The 18,003-nt window shown below is 42.4% G+C and overlaps 2 protein-coding genes across 2 annotated transcripts in view; both read right to left on the bottom strand.

Annotated features, from left to right (window-relative positions):
- The window catches only part of LOC131261945 (uncharacterized), a 57,542-nt gene extending 42,792 nt beyond the window's left edge, over positions 1–14,750 (bottom strand). Inside the window, exon 1 of the mRNA XM_058263817.1 lies at positions 14,687–14,750. The gene's annotated coding sequence lies outside the window, so the exon portion shown is untranslated. The remainder of the gene's footprint in view (positions 1–14,686) is intronic.
- A 638-nt stretch (positions 14,751–15,388) lies between these two features.
- On the bottom strand, positions 15,389–16,812 carry LOC131263156 (ribonuclease P protein subunit p30). Its single transcript, XM_058265314.1, has 4 exons — positions 16,544–16,812; positions 16,379–16,485; positions 15,896–16,320; positions 15,389–15,826 (listed from the first exon to the last, which is right to left on the bottom strand). The coding sequence occupies exons 1-4, from the start codon at positions 16,629–16,631 to the stop codon at positions 15,466–15,468; spliced, it is 981 nt and encodes a 326-aa protein (XP_058121297.1). The 5' UTR covers positions 16,632–16,812; the 3' UTR covers positions 15,389–15,465.
- Positions 16,813–18,003: the final 1,191 nt, after the last annotated feature.

Here is an 18,003-nt window from a genome sequence, read left to right as displayed (position 1 = left end):
AGGGCCCCCACCGCCAACCGGCGGCTAATATAGCGTAAGGACCGAACGCTGCCGCCGGGGCTGGCAGCAGTTGGATGAGTCTGGTGGTTTTTGCCTCAGAAAACATCTTCCGTTCCGCCGGCAAGTTCGATGGGAAACCCTTAGGAGCGCGTGCCCTCTTGGCCCTCTCCTTCCCCTGTACCACTCACTCGGTCTACCGAAACTTTTTTTGTACAATATTCCTGATGCTCTCTTTAGGATGACGTTGATATTCGGTGCTTGTGCAAACGCCGGCAAACAAGACTGGAGTAGAATCCACCACATGCAGGAGCAGTGCCAGAGTCTGGTGGATCGGGTGTCGCAGGCAGGAATGGGACCTGTGGGGAGCATCCAACCCCCGCCCCCCCTCGCCCTCTACCCCAGTGGAAGAACCGCATACAACAGGCAGCAGCAGAAGCAAGTTTGGGTGTTTGACAGGACGACCAAAAATAGAGCTTCTTCTTGACAGTTTTTGTTGCGGAACTTCCCTGTGGGAACAGGGGGAGCTCTTTTTGTTCCCAACCACCTATCCCCACACCCTCCCTGCAAACCCCGCACACCATCTTCCACAGGGATAGTAAAAAAAGTGCTCTTGCATCACAAACTCATACACACACACACGCGCGGCCACAAATATATAAGACGCACTACCTACAGGCGAAGTGAGGTCAAGGTCGTTTTAGGTCGATCCCCTTTTGACTGAGCGTGCGGCTGGCTGGTTGGCTGGCTGGTTGGCTGGCGGCTGCTGTCTCCTCCATTCCTGGGGCACGCCCGGAAGAGAAGCATTTGTTGGATGGGATTTTTTGTTGTTGTTGTTGTTGTTTTGTTTTCATTCATCCTTACCTTCCCTTCTTCTTCTGTCTCTCTTCCATCCCAACCCATCCGCACAACAGAAAGTGGTGGTGTGGTGTACCGGCACACGTACAGCGAGACGGCGCGCCGTGTGAATGAACGGATGAATGGGGCTTTGACAGCACGAGGCGTGCCTTTAGAAAAGCAAGCGTTGGAACGAGCACGTACATTCACACACGACACACATACACACACACATACAAGGCCAGCTACTAGGGAAGCAGAATGTGCGCGAGTAGCTGAGGGTACGGAGTTTGACAGCATAAAACCAGGACGGGTATTTACGGGAGGCGTAGTAGCGAGTAGTGGCGGTTAGTAGAATGCAGACGAAACGTCAGCTGACGTTGACGTCATCGACGGCCTGCTGCGATTTGGCAGGCGGTTTTGGATGGCGTCGAATTAGATGTGATTGAGGTTAGGTTTGCATTTATAGTAGCAGTAGAAGCAGTTTACTCAACTGCACTTGCAATGCAGTACAAGATTCGAAGGTGGTGCGCGCTTTGTGAATAAAGCGAGATCAGCTCTTCGTGATATCTAACCGAACACAACCGCACACACGTTCTGAAAAGAGCATAGGTGTTGGAACCATTAGGGATGGTACGGTAAGGTGTATTGATGCTGAACCATTCGCGATGCTCGAGCAGCAAGTAAGAGACTGAATGGGGAAAAAACGACCATTAGAGGGTCCCCGCAAACACGTTTCCACCGAAAATGGAACACACATACACACGAACCCGCTCGTTCGCGTACCTTTGGTTCCAATCGGTATGGATGCGATTGGTAGAGGTTATTGGTAGATGCGATCGCAAAGTAAATTAAAATGGAGGAAATGAAAGTTTACGACGCGACACACGGCGAAAAGCGCTTCGCATCGCTAGAAGAGAGATGGAGTAGAGTACACACAATGGACCCAGCACAACCATCATCACCATCATCACCGTCATCATCAGCGTGACGTTCGCGTTTTGCTCTCACCGATCTCACTTATTCACTTGGCTACATGCGACATTGCTTGCAGCAGCAAAAGCAGCGACGAATTATCTCTTTCTCGCGTGTTTTTCCTTTTTTTTGTTCTTGCAAGTCTATTTTTTCGCTCTCATACCATTTGCAAAGTACCGATGGGAACGGTTTATAAAACGGTGTATATTCGCGCATTCCGATGCTTCGTAATATGGTACGAGCAAACGTAAACACACAAACACACATAATGTTATTATCATCTCCATGATGTCCAAGTCCCACTCAATCCATTCGTCGATCGATGGACTGTCCAACGAAATCAGTCGCCCCATCGAATCGAATTGGACGCTAATTCGCCAGATTTGAGAACATACCGATGGTTAAAAAAAGAAAATGATCCTGATATGAAGCTCGACATCCTTACAATATTTTGTCCTGGCCTGTACAATATGTGTTGGCAACAATATCCTTACAATATTTTGTGAAGCATATATCCATGGATAAGTTGGTTATATAAAATTGTTTTTAAAAGCGTGCGATGTGACACTAATACCAATGAATGGCGTGCACTCAACGACCCAAGGTCCACAAAGAGATATGATAATAAATGGGCAAATAAAAAAGACATATTTGCGCTACACTATGATGAAACGAAAAGATTGCAACCAAACTAATAAGTGTAAAATTTAGTGAATTGTTCCCAGTAAATGTAACACTCAAATTGATTACGAGCAACCACGGGGCTATTTCGATTCAAGTGCGCTTATGTACGTGTACATTCCCGGCCTCCTTCGACAGTGCTTGATTATTCATCGCCATCGTACCGATTTGCGTATCACTCAATAAATATCCCGTCGTCACATCGCATCCACGGCGCCAGAAAGCGTTCACTAGCATACCCGCAGAGCATTGCGACGCCCCGTAGGAGCAGCAGTGGTAGAAAAAAGAAAGAAAAAAGGAAGAATAAGTAAATCATTTATCTCGCCGAAAGCCACACTAATACAGCTCCACAGTGGCTGTACGGCCCTGCAATTGGCGTACGGATCAATGTGAACAGCCTCTCTCTCTGCTGTGCGCAAATCCACCAAACCGACCGAACAAGCGTATGAACGTTTGCATAACACAACATCATCATGCCTCCGCCTAAATTAGCGCAAAGGCACATTAAGAAGCGCGGTATATCAAAACTCAGCACAATGGGTACTAGATTTAAGGTACGGACAAATCGCAAAGAAACTATCATTGGCAACCACTGTCTAATTAATAGGATTTCGTAATCGCGGTCAGAGTTCGATTTTGTATGTTCCAAAATAAAATCCGATCGATTACGATGACGACCGGTCGAAAGCATGGATTGCAAAGTGCTCGATCTTCAGAAGAAGAAAGCACTTCTCATCAACCCTTACAGCATAAGGTGCACAGGGAGGGTTAAGTTATTATCATTCCAATAGCTGTAACCTTAGCCTTTGGTAAAGCTTCGCGTGCGGTAATAATAACACCGCCGAGAAAGAAAAGGAAGGAACACAGGAGGAAATGACACGCAGCGAAACACAAAACAAAATGGCCGTTCGCACCGGACGATGCGGTGAATCGGAAAAGAAGAACCCTTAACCCTCGCCTTCTTCCAATGGGCGAACTGAAAGGCAATTCATAATTTCGCTCGTGGTAGCGGCAAGACGACAATACCCTTTTTCTCCACGTCCACCACCCCAGACGCAGGAATAAAAAGTAGAAGAACGCGTTGTCATCCGATCACCAATTTCTGTGCTTTATTTTTACTGCCGTTACACGATGCCCCAAACTTGCCATATATATTTTTGCTGGGCGGGTTAGTGTTACCGCCGTCTTTACATGCTGCTGCTCCGTGCGGCTCCCCTTTTCATCACCCGCGTGGTGGAAGAAGATTTCGAGGTGTTGCGTTGTTCCCAATCGTCGTCTTATCTCTCTCGAAGACACCAATACCATTGTATTCAGACGACAAGCAAATATGTGATCAGCGGTAAAACGGTCTTCTATGAATGATAATCGTTCGAGGCGCTTTAAAGTTTTCAACCATAAACTATCGTAGGTCCGAAGAATCTTATGGTGTTAATTTAATGAAGTAATATAACTCCATGGAACAAATCTCCATCCTCCTCTTCGAAACAAATTGTGTATGGTATAAGAAAGTAGCGAAGAATGAAGAAAATCATTTTCCAAATGGAAAGACAATTTTCTCCTACGTGAGCATTATACCCGCGACGTTGGAATACATTAGAAAGATTGTCGATTTCTGCACCCCCAAACATGCTTCTTCTCCACTGCTGTATTCTATTTATAAACTAATCCCCAACAACTACCACCTGCACCGACCAACATCTCCTGGTGAATGATGGCCATTTTTGTACGCGCACTCTTTCTAATAGAGTGTAGTGAGTGAGTGTGTACACACATGCCAACTAAAGCAACCAACAAACGGTACCAGCAAATAGGTGCTCAAGGCACCATCCCACCTCTACTCCATCATCAATTCCTTATGCCGCCCTCGAATCGAAAGAAATGTTGGCTCTACTGTGGTGCACAACATCCCAATAAACTCGTTTCCCGTGCGTCGTCATTTTTGCCCTGCATCACTACCATCAAACACTAGCTGAGACAGAGGCTACAATCGAGCCCTGTCTTCAAACGCTAAATTTCAAATCGAAAATATTCGTTCTTCGATCGGTCTTTTCAATATACATTTACCGACCAACGATAGGAAAGATTTACCCAGACAAATAAAATACATTCGTTGGGCAATTATTACAAACAAGCCAACATTTCTCCATCATTACTACCTCGCGAATTAAAAATGAAAACCTTTGAAAAATGAGCATCTGTGTTTGTTTTATTTAATCTCCCGTCGGAATTGGACATTAAAGATAAGGTATGTCAAATAAAAAAACGTTAATAGAAACCAGTGATACGGAACATCTAATTTAAAATAGCTGTATGCGATAATACTGTTCTTAAAAAAGTGAGGCACCATTATTGTTTATAGAAACTGTTTGATTCCAATTCAAAACATTCTTCTTGAACATTTACTTAAATAAAGCGAGTACTGGGGTTTCTCATTCGACAACTTACCTTCTATTCTGTAACATCTCTGGTTTGGTGAATTGGATGAAGTGAAAACATCTCCCTTAGGTTGGTATTGATTGATAAGTAGAACGGCCTGAATTGTGAACTGAAGAACACGTTTGGACTCCGATTTTTCACTGGACAGTCCGATCTTATACACGAGTTGGCATCATTTGAAAGATACAGTTCAAACGTAACATTGTTGTGACTCACACAGTCGGAAAAAACGCAGTTGAGATGGCACGCTGTGCAAACATTTATACGGAAAAACGAATTCCATTCGTCGTGTCCACTTTTTGTATGTGTTAATGTCCATATGCCGCAGGGAATGCAATCGATTTTTCCAAATATTCACACATCCATACAAGCAAAACCTAGCAAACCATGCCGGAGGATGATGAGTTTTGACATTTTTTTTCTATCTTTCTCACCCTCGCGAGATTTGCATTTCTGCAATGTGTCGAATGATTTCACCCTAAAATCGAAACCCCATTAGGGGAGGTTTCTATTTTCTCTCGCTGGCTTGCCTGCTTTCCATGCAGCTCTCTCCTTCTCTCTATTGATCGAACCCTCGTTCTTAACCAAAAATTCTGAGGGTTTAATGAGTCGAGTCTCAACAGCTCAAATAAAACATGAATCTTAAACAGACACACACATCCAGTCGTGTTATAATAAAGTCGTACTATAAATAATATACTAAACGGTAAACGTTGGACCCGGTGTAAATTTTTCAAAGACACGGTATTTCCATTTTCTTACGGCTATAACTATAACTTCATTCTTACAGTGCCGGATGGAGAAAGGAAACGACGTTATGTTGCTCCATCGAGTACACACGAAGCGAACGTAGTGCATCACTAGATGCTGAATTGACGTTGACGTGTAGCACACCAATGTTACAATTGCCTGTCGCTGTACACAACGCAAAAGAGGAGGATGGATTACATCGATTATTCGTTTTGCAGCTAATTGCTATTGCAAAGGGCACGATGTGTACATGGCATGGGCACGAACCATGAACATGGTTGGTTACATTTGGTGTTCTTTGGAGTGTTTTGTTTTTTTCATTAAAGTGTTTCTCGCCTTAAATGCTCCACATTGCGAGGCTTCGGACACTATCTGAGAAGAGAAAATGCGAAAACCTATTGTTTTTTATTTACGGGTAAGGAAGCATTTGATAAATTCTTCGTCCTCCGGAAGGCAGGCTTCGGGTAGGTACAGAATGAATATAAAATGACTGTGCTTTTTGCTTTTGCCCATAACATAATTGTACGTAATTGATGTGTCGAGTTTTGAAAATTTAATGGTGCTACAGATAGAGAGAGAGATGATACACATGTGTAGTAAGAGAGAAGAACGAAGCCACACCATTGTAGGTGTGGGGTTAAATCTCACCCATCGTAGAGGGTGGCACCTTGGAACATGAGTAGCCATCCGACTGGCAGACAGATCATCGAAACTAAACCAGAGAAGGCAAGTATCCAAAACCTCAAAGACGACAGCAGAGAAATATCGGCTGAAACTATCTTGGATTCGATTTCGCGACTCATCACCACCATCCAAATCATATTAGTGTGCTCTCATTTCTCGCTCTCGTATGGCAAAAGGTATGTTGTTTTTCTCTGCCGCACAATAATCATGGCAGGCATCGATAATGAGAAGCAGGTTAGGTAAAACACACTTTTCGATTTTTTCACGATTCAAAGTTCACCGCAATGGCCATTGCGAGGTAAAATCTGGTGCCGCACTTCGAGGAATATAAAACGTAGAATTGCTAAAGATAAGCAAAATTTGTTGACCAAACTAGCCTTCGCGAATCAGAAGAAAAACACACACTGTACAATTTAAAAACCAAACACTGTTCACAAACGAATAACGGCAACCATAATAGCACACACAATTCTTTGAATGAAGTAAGAAAACCCCAAAACTCGCAGTTTGGGTAGGCTGAGATAAACTTCATACGCCATGCGAGGAGGATCGATTAATAAGTTCTTTTTTTTAAGGCGAATCATTCCGTTGACGTATATGATGTGCACTACGTTACACAAAACTTCATTCGTTACACATTTCCGAACACGCTCCATAAAAAAAAAACGATTGAGAACCATTAATTAACAAATACACACCTAAATGAATTGACAAGTTGCGCACACATCACATTCCACTTGAACAGAAAATAACTTTCGACATTACATGCACCCGCCCCAGCCGTCATCTACACACTCACAACTTTTTCGTCGATTCCAATTCTTTTCAATGGCGACGACCTTTGTTAAAGCGAAAAGATTCGCGGTTGAAACCCGTTGGAACGCCGAGACGCTGGTGGGACGAGCACGAATTACCAGCGTTAAAGAAAAAAAAATGGTCGAACAACCAGCAACGCGTCTCCCGTCCCGATATTATCGAACAGGGGATAAAAGGCGACCACCAACACACCACGACGACGCAAAGCGAACCCCCGACACGGGAAAAGGGTGCTGCGTTACGTTCTTCATCACTGCGACGCCATTATTAAAGTAGCGCTCGACGATTGTTTTGTCATTTTCACGACACGGGTACCTTTTTCTTACTTTCCGCCTTTGCCACGGGCCGAAAACACACTTCCAATATTCATACACCCGGTTTTGCATGTAACGAAGACCGCGGTGATATGATTTTCACTATCCGAAACCATCGGGGACGGAAACGGACTCCACTATTTCGCACCCGCGCGTCTCTATACACACATCAGGCGGAGGTGTGTGAAGATGATTACACTGGCTGTGAAATTGATAAAAATCGCATCGCGTGCCGAGTTTCCGCGATTTCTCTTGCGTGCGTTCAACAAACCCGTGCAAGAAGAACTGACTGTGGATCGTGTGCACATTACACACTGGCAGATTCATGCTTCGCGACACACACACTCATGCATACACAGGCCAATGAAAATCATCATCATCATCATCATCATCGACTCGCGGATTCACGCACACGTACACATCATTCGCTTGGTTGTGGTAGTGTGGTAAGGATTGTTTGCCACTAACACACGTTCGGTCAAAGACTCAATCCACCTGAGCTACTACCGTGTGTTTACAATGGTTAGTTGAATCCACTTTTTTTCGAAATGCAACGGGACATCGTTGTCGTCGGTAAACACTAATTAGAAAAAATTGTTCGCTTTGCGAAATGGTACTAACAGTGGACAAGTTTTGTTTACCCAATATGTGAAGTTTATTCGTATTTGATATCTTAAATGTTCACACGACATGCCGGTACAACAAAACATAAAAACCTGCGGCCGTGTGGTAGACGTACGTACACAGCAGCGCCAGCTCAACATACAGCATCGCGCATAATCATCATCGAGCGTAAATGACGCTCCTGTACCACAAAGCATCGAGCATGTTATGCTGTGTGTGTGTAATACCGGCCCTTCTCTCTGGATATCGCGCATCACACAACACTGAGATAAAACTGTGGTAGTGGTGCTGGCAGCTTCTTTCACGCGAAACATTACCAAACATAAGGGTAAGAAGAAACACGTCCCACAGCCCCAATACACTTTTGCAAACATGTTTTCCGTCTCGGCTGATGGTACAAACACACGTTTCCTTGACTTACACCGACCATTCAACCCGCCGCGCCGGTATATTGACCGACGAGACCCGGCGGTATGTTGAATATGACATTTCCTGCTCCCACTTTGGGACAAAATACAGCTCGTCTACCCAACATGTAACAAGAAAAATCAAATCGTGCAATTCATTAAACGTTATTGGTGTTTTGTATAATTGCAAACCTGCAAAAAAATGTGTTGAACATCTTCTATGAGCGTACCGATCGATTTCATGTCTTAAGCACAGTGTAGAGAGTAGTATCTCCCACATTTTACACTCTCTTTTATGCTCCAGGTGACAGATCATAGCAGCATAGTCAACCAACCAGCCAGCGCGACCAATGGCCAGTACTTCAGCAGCGGGGAGCAGTACCATCTATATCGTTTCTTCGCTCGCCTATCTCCCGAGTGAATGTGTGTAGATGTCGATTTAAAAAGCAACAACCAAACCAATATAATCGGACCTCGCCAGAGCAGTTTTTCTTCTTTTTTCCCATGATACTAAACTAATGTCGTCTAATGTTTGACCCTATCTCGCTCACGCTCACTTTCTGATGGAAGGAGATGCACGAGATACGCCAAGAAGAAGAGCTCGTCTTACTACCTACAACACCATACTCTGCCCCCCGCGGGGCAGTACACCATGTCATACTCGCGTAGTAATTACAACACTTTCAATTCGCTAACGAAACTCCGAAAGCTACGCCACATACAGTGTCGAAAAGGCAAACACACAATCATGGCAGCCAACCTAGCGAAGAAATTTTAGAGGAATGACAAAAGAACGAAAGACGACAAAAAAAAACATTAGTTCAAAGGAGGACGGACCGTTGTCTGGACTATCGTCTTTATACCTAGGCGAGCGTTCCCAAGCAGATGGCAATAAACTGTGCCTCCAAAGGTAAATAAACACATTTCTGTAAGGATATATCAAATTTGTCTATTTCTCACACAGCTTAACAAATTAATATCATCGAATAAGGGAAAAGTATAACTTATGACGATTTGTAAACAAATTTCATAATTTTTATGTTTTTTTTCTGATGTTATACTACCCTGCTTTGAGCTGAATTTCTTCCGGCCAAAAACCATACTTCGCCATCGGGACTAGCAAAGAAAAGACGCGAGGTGGTGTGTCTATCTCATCACCATGGCACGCGAGCATGTTTTGCGGCTGACTGTACACAACATAACGGGAGTGAATGAGATCAAAAGAACCACAGGGAGCGAGAAAGAAACACGGATGCTCGCAACTTGAAAGATTAGTACGGTGTACACACCTGGTGAGAGTGTGTTTGTTCGTTTGTGCATGTGTATTTGGCAACGATTATGCGACGCGTCCTCGTAGCAAACATCGGTCAGTCGACGCATAATCACGAAAGGGCAAAATTTTATAAAAGCTCAATGCTATTTGGTTTGTAATTTTGTCTATAGTTAAGTGAAAGCGAACATAAACCATGATTGAAAAATATCCTCCATTTCAGGGTTGTCCAAATATTTAAATTGGGTAGCAATTGCAAAACCTAGGGAGGATTAGTAGCGTTGGGTACAGCGTTGATCTTCATGAGGGCCATCTCTTCCAGAGAACTTTTTAAAACAAAAGAGACCTCCTTTGAGAACCAGACTAGAGTCACATATTTGATGTCAACATTTTTATACTTCGTGGGAGACATAAAATACCCGCTTCCTTTTGCCAGTATTGCTTTCTAGCGTCAAAATTGCCTTACTACATTCATAATGGTAATGGTGTTTCAATTTTCTAGAATGAAGTTATTCTCCAGAACCCAGATCTGTTCCTTCCAGCTTGATATCTTCGATCAACCCTTCTACATAACAAAGCCCATCTTTTCAATGGCTCTTAAAAGTGTTTGACCAGCTGATACGACCTTCAGGGTCAAAGACTGTAATGATGAAGCCACTTTACTTTCGATCGTTCGCTTCACCTTCTGTTTTATACAGTCCAACGATGTTTACTACAAATATAAGATTATCGCCTTTTTTTTACTTCATAATGAATCTGTAAGACTGCTTTAAAGTTTAAGCCAGAGCGGATTCAATATAAATGCTGTCGACATTACTATTAACATAAAAGACTATAATTTATCAATGTTCTTGAAGAAAATTGGTATGTTTTATGTTTTTAATTCATGCTCATGTGCGGCACACATGTGAACTTATATTGGTCGAATCCGGCAGCACAAATATCGTATCAAAGGGAAGCGTTTAAAAGAAGCACGTTTGCGCCTAAGAAAGTCACTTTCCTTTTGCTTTTTGTTTTGTTTTTCTTATCCAACAGCGTCAAACCAACAAACCCAACGAAGCAGCGATCATTGAAGACAGTTCTACCTGATGCAAATTAAATGAATTACCGAGACCAAATGGAGATCGAACAAACTATAGACAAAAAGAGTAGGTGCGGTGTCGAAAAGAGATAAAACAAGTTTGAACACGGCAGACAAAAGGAAACACATGAATTGATGACGCGAGCGAATGGAAACATTATGAAAACCGTTCGATAAAACAGACAAATACATAGGACATCAAAGCGAGCAGTTTTTGCTTGAAAGTAACAAAAGGAAACGATTGAAAGCAAATCCATACCGTTCTGAGTATGACTTTGATGGATTCAGAACAAAAAGAATTTATAAAAAATGGAAGGTCAATCTTTTTCGATATCTATGTTCGACTGATACAAAATCGTTCGATTGATGGAAGTTAAACCTTTGTAGGGTTAAATGGAAGAATTTGATTTGCGACCTAATTGAATTCCTTTATTCTTCTATCAGAGTCGATCTGTAGGATGAAGAGGTATTCTTTTAGTGCATTTTTTTAGTTTAGTTATCTGCCATTTTTGCTTTTACAGTGCGGAAAATTCCTATAAACTCAACACCAAATGAAATGAAAAACGTGTTTTTATAAATGGAAATATAAATTACTATAATCTCAGCATCAATTCAACTTGATAATCTACAATAAAATGTTGCAGAAGTGTTTAATTGGCTATGTTTTGGCAACGAATTTGCTAGGTATTGGCATCGAATTGGTCAGTACTAGATTGGGCATTAGCTTTAGTTTGGAATATAAGTTCTAGTTCACGAAATCCCGCGGATTTGACGATTTAATACTTTGTATAGAACTCTATTTATATTTTTTGCTTGGAAGAAACTTACAAATTTAAAAAATTCAGTGGAATACGTATCTGAAAAACACTGGAAGAAATAAGATGGTCAATTTCCTACCTTTTAAAGCGATGCCTCCAGGTTTTGTTGTAGCTGCTGATGGGACAGAGAATTGGTCCGGGTGCTGATGAATGTTAAAATCACTAGTTCCACGTACTCGATTAACTATCCTGTTAGGTCGAGTCGATCATTATGCGAGTTCAAACGGTTTTTCAAGTCTTCGGAATAAGCCTCGCAAAACAAGAAGACGATGGAGACATAATCAATGAAGAAGAAATAGCACTTGAACCAAGGTATCGAGCTGCTGCTGCGTCTTTTGACATGTCGTTCGATTTCGTGGATAACTTTTGCCCATGGTTTTTAAAGACACTTTTAATCTTATGAACACTCGTTCCATCACAAACACACACGCATAAAAAACAGCACCACCAACTAGATGAACATGTCTCGTTTGTTCGTTTCCGTTTTCTTCTGCTTTTCCCCTAACGATACCTTCTTCCTTTTAATTTCACAATACGAAACCACACCAATAAGCGGACAGGGGCGCAAGATTACACAGCATTATGTAGCAATCATCGATTCTGTTTTCCACTCATATTGACTATACCAACGGCACCAGTGCTTATAGTTGTTTAAACTATTCTGAATTACCTGATTCTAGAAGAATGATTTGGCCCACAGGCAAGCCAATAATCATTTTTAAGATTTAAAAATTGATAATTACATCTTTAGGAAGTGATTACTTCTTTTCCCAAATCTTCTATCCGAAAATAGATGCACAATCTTGTTTTGTTGTAAAATCTATGTCATATTAGTTTTATTAGGAACACTTTCATTATCTTCCATCACCATCTTAGTGAAACGTAAGTCCGAAAACGGCAATTGAAACAGCGAAACCGAGAAGGTGCAAATGTAAATCAGAGTGCAAATAATTTCGAGTGCAAAAAGTGGATAATATCTCTGCTGCCTTTCACAGCATACTTTGGTTGCTTCGCTGTCATAGCATAGCAGAGTCCAAATCTATGACAATATGGCAACGTTCAGCTGTTATTGGAAAGAAGAAAGAAAATTCGGCCGCGGTATGGTTTTAAAATGTTTGGGCGATGGTCCTGGTCAAGAAAACAAGGAACGAGCACAGCTTTATGGAGCAACTGTACACAGCACATGGATAGCAGCAGCACATATTGTGCACATAGGCAAGGTGAATAATTCGCAAATTCACCACAGTGAACCGCGCGTCGCCAGCAGCGTCGACGCTGCAGCACATTCGGTCAGCTAGCCTTTGCGGGATGATGATACTCGCGAATAGACCGTTTGCCAAGGGAATGAGCGAGTGCGGGGCCATTATGTAGTAAGCAGAAAAAGGATCGATAGAGCCTAGCTTGCGGCTCGACCGCTTTTCTTTCCCGCAATCGGAGGGCTCGTGGCCCGTGCGACGTTGGCCCCGACGATTCAATGGGGCAAAGAAGACCGGAACGCTGCGCTGCTGGTGGTTTTGGTGATGACGGTGGCAATCGTTTCCTTGCACCTTGAGTTCTTCTGCATATTCTTTTGTTTGCCTGCTAGTTGCTCTTCTTCACCGTTACTTTTGGTGCTTTCGTTTCACACATCTTCGCACGCTCCCATTTGTTTCTACGGCCGCTTTGACCAGCGTTAACGGCGACTCAGCACAACGTTAATTCGCACACCCCGGAATGACCGCCCGAGGCTGAAAATCCTCCATCTTTGCTACCGTCTGATATGACGTTGCATGCAACCAAAACTCTTCCCCGAATGGTTGCTGCTTGACTTGTTAATAGTTAAATCCGTTTTTTACATGCTCAATCAGTTCTGCAAACACTTAAAGGAACTCTTGCACGATTCGCTAATAAATTCATTCAATTCGTGGCTTCATTCTCATTTTTACCTCTGTGCTTCTAGACTCCCCTATTTGTGGGTGTTTCGTCTTCCTCAGCATCGTACATTGGACGATTTTTTCCTACCGACGCCATCTTACAAAAACCCATCTCTCCACTATCGCTATCCTAAATGTTGTGTCTATTGCTTTGCAAAGTGAAAGGATTTGTTTAAATGTAGTAGCCCAGGAATGTATTTATTTTTTTAACGCTATTTGCAAGTGCCTTGTGGGCTTTCTATTTTCTCATTCATTCTTCATTCGCATTGAATCTTCTACACTGTACGCGCGCACACACAACTCACATACACAGGTACACGCCTTCTCAAGTTTCCCGCAACAAATTTTCACCTCACAATGAAATTCTTTTGCCACAAAGCCTTCGATACAGTGGATCCAAAATTCGACACACACTGATTGATGGAATACAATTTTCTTCCTTTCCACTACTATTCCCGAATTCTGCAACAAAACTTAGACGGGATTTTCCAGAAAACACAACTGCACTGGGAACTGGGAACACAATTGTTACACCAATGTCGATGTTTTTTTTCCGTTTGCTATGACCGCACTGCTAAGTAGTCAGCAAATATCCGGCAACCATTGAAGAAAATCTTACCCATCTCACACAAACGCCATATCGCAATCAAAAATCGATCAGATCACAACGAATGCTGCCTTGCTTGTTTCAGTAAATAAATAAAATTAACCAATTAAACCCATAAAACGAAAGTATAGTACACTGTTGATACAGCACACACAATTTAACTTCTTTAAGGAAGCTATCAAAAAGCGCGCACCACACGGCTTCCCTCACGATTACGCACCATTAAAAAACACCATTTTGTTTCTTCGATACGATTTTTATCTGCACCACGCTCCTCCGCTCTTCTGTTCTTCACTTCCCCGTTGTTGCTTCTTGCTTGCTTTTCCTCAGTCATTTGTTCATTGCTTGGGTTCTTAATGCTGGGCACGCAGCTTCCAACTATCTTATTATCTTAGCCACTGCGTACTTGAGACGATTGAATGTTTCTATTTTCTGTATTTTCACTTGGGAACCGGCATTAATGCTGCAAAACGTACCGGACCACACGCCACACGCACGACGAAGTTAACACTTTCCGTTGGCGTCGCCGATGCGTTCGGCTTGGCAGCTAAACTGTCACTGAGCCAAAGAATGACAGCGAAGAGCAAACTTCAATCGCATAAATAATCATGTGTTTGGTGAGATCATTTTAGTTCCTGAATTAGTTTGGACAAATCATCCGTAAAATAATAGGTCTTTTCAATAAGAACAACTTTGTTGGGAGTATGATTTTGCTGACTTTGAAGATTTGATCCTTTCACGGATTTACCATCAACTCACTGAATCAGTGTTTATAAACTGATTCGAGACAGGAAAATTAAGTAGAACGTCGTTTATCTGGGGTGTTTGAGGTCTAGACGGTCCCCGGATAATCGGCCCTACAGAGAAATATTTTCACCAACATAAGTAAGTTAAGAATTAAAGCATTTGTTTTAAAAATGCTGGAATTTGTTGCAAATCGGACGACGCGATAAAATTGCACGCGACGAAGTGGTCGCCCTATACATACCTTTGGCAAACCGGATCAAATTTATTAGAGTTACAATAGCAAGAAAAAGTAAAAAACTGACTACAATTCGATGAATCTTGTCAAGAAAACGGGCTTGGCTTTTTAAAATGCAATAGCTTCTGAGAGTAGTGAAGCTTAATTTATAATTTAAGTCAACACCAAAAGGCAATAACGCTGTATAGGGTGGCCTTGAAGAAAAGGAAACAAAACTGTTGAACGTAGGAATTTACTTCGATAAGAGTGGTAAAGAAATTCGACAAACGTAACCTACAACAGATTTTTTTTATTTTTTCCCTTATTTTCCTGTTTTTTCATTTTTTTCGCCGGTTGCATTTCCATCAATTCATCAACATCCTCGTTCTTAGAGCCCATCGTCACTTCCATCGGCTCGTTAAGCCCCTCACTGTTGCCCCTATCGCTTTTACCATCATCATCGTCGCTAATTTCCTCATTCAATTCCGAGTCTGAATAATCATCACTATCAACGGCATTGTCCTTCCGCCTACGACGAAAGATGTCAACACCAGCTTTCCCGAATCGACGTGCCTGAGCCAAATGTAGCAATCTATTTGGGACATCGCGGATAGCTTGTTTCGATTGCTCTTCGCTTAATCCAAATATGAGGCCCCTGCAAGAAAAAAGAGATTAATACATTAAATGCTCACCTCTTTAAGCTGGTGTTTACGTTATAGCTTACAAATTTGCAATGTCATAAGGGCTCCGTAGCTCGAAGGCGTTCGTGGCAGCACTCGAAATAAGCAAATTTTTTGATTTACCAGTGGAATGGTAATAATGTGCCTGCGCGATAGTATCAATCCGATGCAGGGAATTTACGATTGCCGGTGCGTATTTGATCTCGAATGCGACATTTCGCTCTATCGCCATATAGTACAACTTGCGATTTACATTCAGGCTCTGAACTTTTTTATCCACTTCGTAAGTGATTATATCACAAACAACATTTTGGCATGCATACGCCAGAGAATCATCAGTAGTAGGTTGTACAGCAATAACGTCGTACTCGATGATGGTGCTCGACTTGTTCAGTACCATGGATATGGTATTTTCACTAAAAATCACGGTCAACCTGTTGAGCAGACGTATTTGTCCCCCGAATCTTGCCTAAAGTGGTGAAACATTAGTGATTTGCTTCATCAGCGAGACTGAGGTCAATACTCACTCTCAACTCGGTCAGTCGGGTTGGTTTGGGCACAGGATCTTTTTTGTTACCAACGTCTTGAGCGCTGGCATTGAACTTCTTTTCGATTGCTAGATTCCGGTATCCTACTGTAAAGTGTATAAAATTAGTGCAATGTTTGCAGTAGCCAATAAAGTTGTAACTCACACTCAATTGCCTCTTGGATTATAGCTACCAATTTATCGGTATCGGTGACCGGGATGCACAGGTCTGTAAAGCCGGTGTAATTATTCATGGTTGGCCAGGTTTGCCAGTCTGGCGAAGTGCAAGCTCGGCAAAAACAATTCGGGCACAAACTGAACTCTTGCGATGAAGCGTATGCACGCACACACGACTTAAGACAGCAACGAAACTGTTTTCTATTAAATATTAACCAAGCTTGAAGACCTACAACTCGCGTGTTTTGAAAAGATAAACAACTTTACAAACGCACGTGGTGAGGTCGACTGTCATTTGGATTAGTGTTGGCAGAATCGGGTTCGGAAGATTCGAAGATTCGATCCCTAGACGGATTCTAAAGATTCGAATCCCATTTGATTTGATTCTAAAGAATTGATTCGAATAGGATTTGAATCAGATTTGATTGGTTTGGGACTCGATTTGATTCGATTCTGACTTGATCCCAAACTGTTTGAATCGACTCACAATGATTTGAGTTGAATTAGTCACATAACTAGTCGATCTAGAGACAATAGGGCCTATTACGAAACTCGAACGTTAGAGTCGAATTGATCTGTCGAACAATTTGGGAAAATTCCATTACGGTTCTCGAACGGGAACTCGTATTCGACAAATTTTTATCCGTAAGTCTTATTGCTACAGAAAGTGCCAAAAAGATCATTCGAAGAGACCTCACGGGAGTTCCAACAGTAAATTCCGATACATAAGATACATTTGAAGTAAAATATAACGTTTTCATAATATGTATACGTATCTTTTCGCTAAAAAAGAAAAAGAAGAAAAAATTATAGAATTCTTTCGAAGAAAAGTTGCGAATTTCGTGAGAGAATTCTCTTTCTCAAAATGGCGCACAGTGGTGGGTAGTTCCCTCGGAACTGAAATGAAATAGCTCCCACTGGGAGCGGATAGCGATAACGATCCTGATGGTCCTGGGGACCATTCACAGGATCGATTTAGCCTATGGATCAATTCAAGGGGGTCCGCGACAGCCGAGCGGTAGCGCCGGTTAGAAAATCGGCCCATGAGCGCCGGAGCTCACCACCTCGACGGCGTGGGTTCGAATCCCAATCGAGACCGGACCCTCCCCTGTACGAGAGGACTGACTATCCACGTACAACAGAGAAACATGTCTCGTAAGCCCTTAACGGGCAGGCATGACCAAGAGGTCGTTACGCCAAGAAGAAGAAGATCAATTCATCCATTGATTGTACAATTGTTAAAGTAACAAATAATATGAAAATTCGGTAAGTTTGGTAAACACGCATGATATATCGGATTAGGGTACGGAATCATAGATCCGGATCTCAGAATGTTCAGTTTCTCCACCACTAGTTGGCAGAATCGGAAGATCCGAGGATTTCTATGACGAATTTGAAAGGATTGATTCCGAGATAGCTCACTAGATGACGCTAGCAAACACCACTAGA

This window comes from Anopheles coustani, chromosome 2 (assembly GCF_943734705.1).
Source record: "Anopheles coustani chromosome 2, idAnoCousDA_361_x.2, whole genome shotgun sequence".
Classification (NCBI taxonomy): domain Eukaryota; kingdom Metazoa; phylum Arthropoda; class Insecta; order Diptera; family Culicidae; genus Anopheles; species Anopheles coustani.
This window is presented reverse-complemented; position numbering and strand designations above follow the sequence as displayed.

Bases quoted from the DNA above. Each gene is read 5' to 3' on its own strand.
- LOC131263156 (XM_058265314.1), bottom strand. From the start codon at position 16,631: ATGAATAATTACACCGGCTTTACAGACCTGTGCATCCCGGTCACCGAT. The intron at 16,486-16,543 runs GTGAGTTACAAC...TACACTTTACAG, and splicing joins AATCCAAGAGGCAATTGAGT to TAGGATACCGGAATCTAGCA. The intron at 15,827-15,895 runs GTAAGCTATAAC...TTTTTCTTGCAG, and splicing joins CCTTATGACATTGCAAATTT to GGGCCTCATATTTGGATTAA.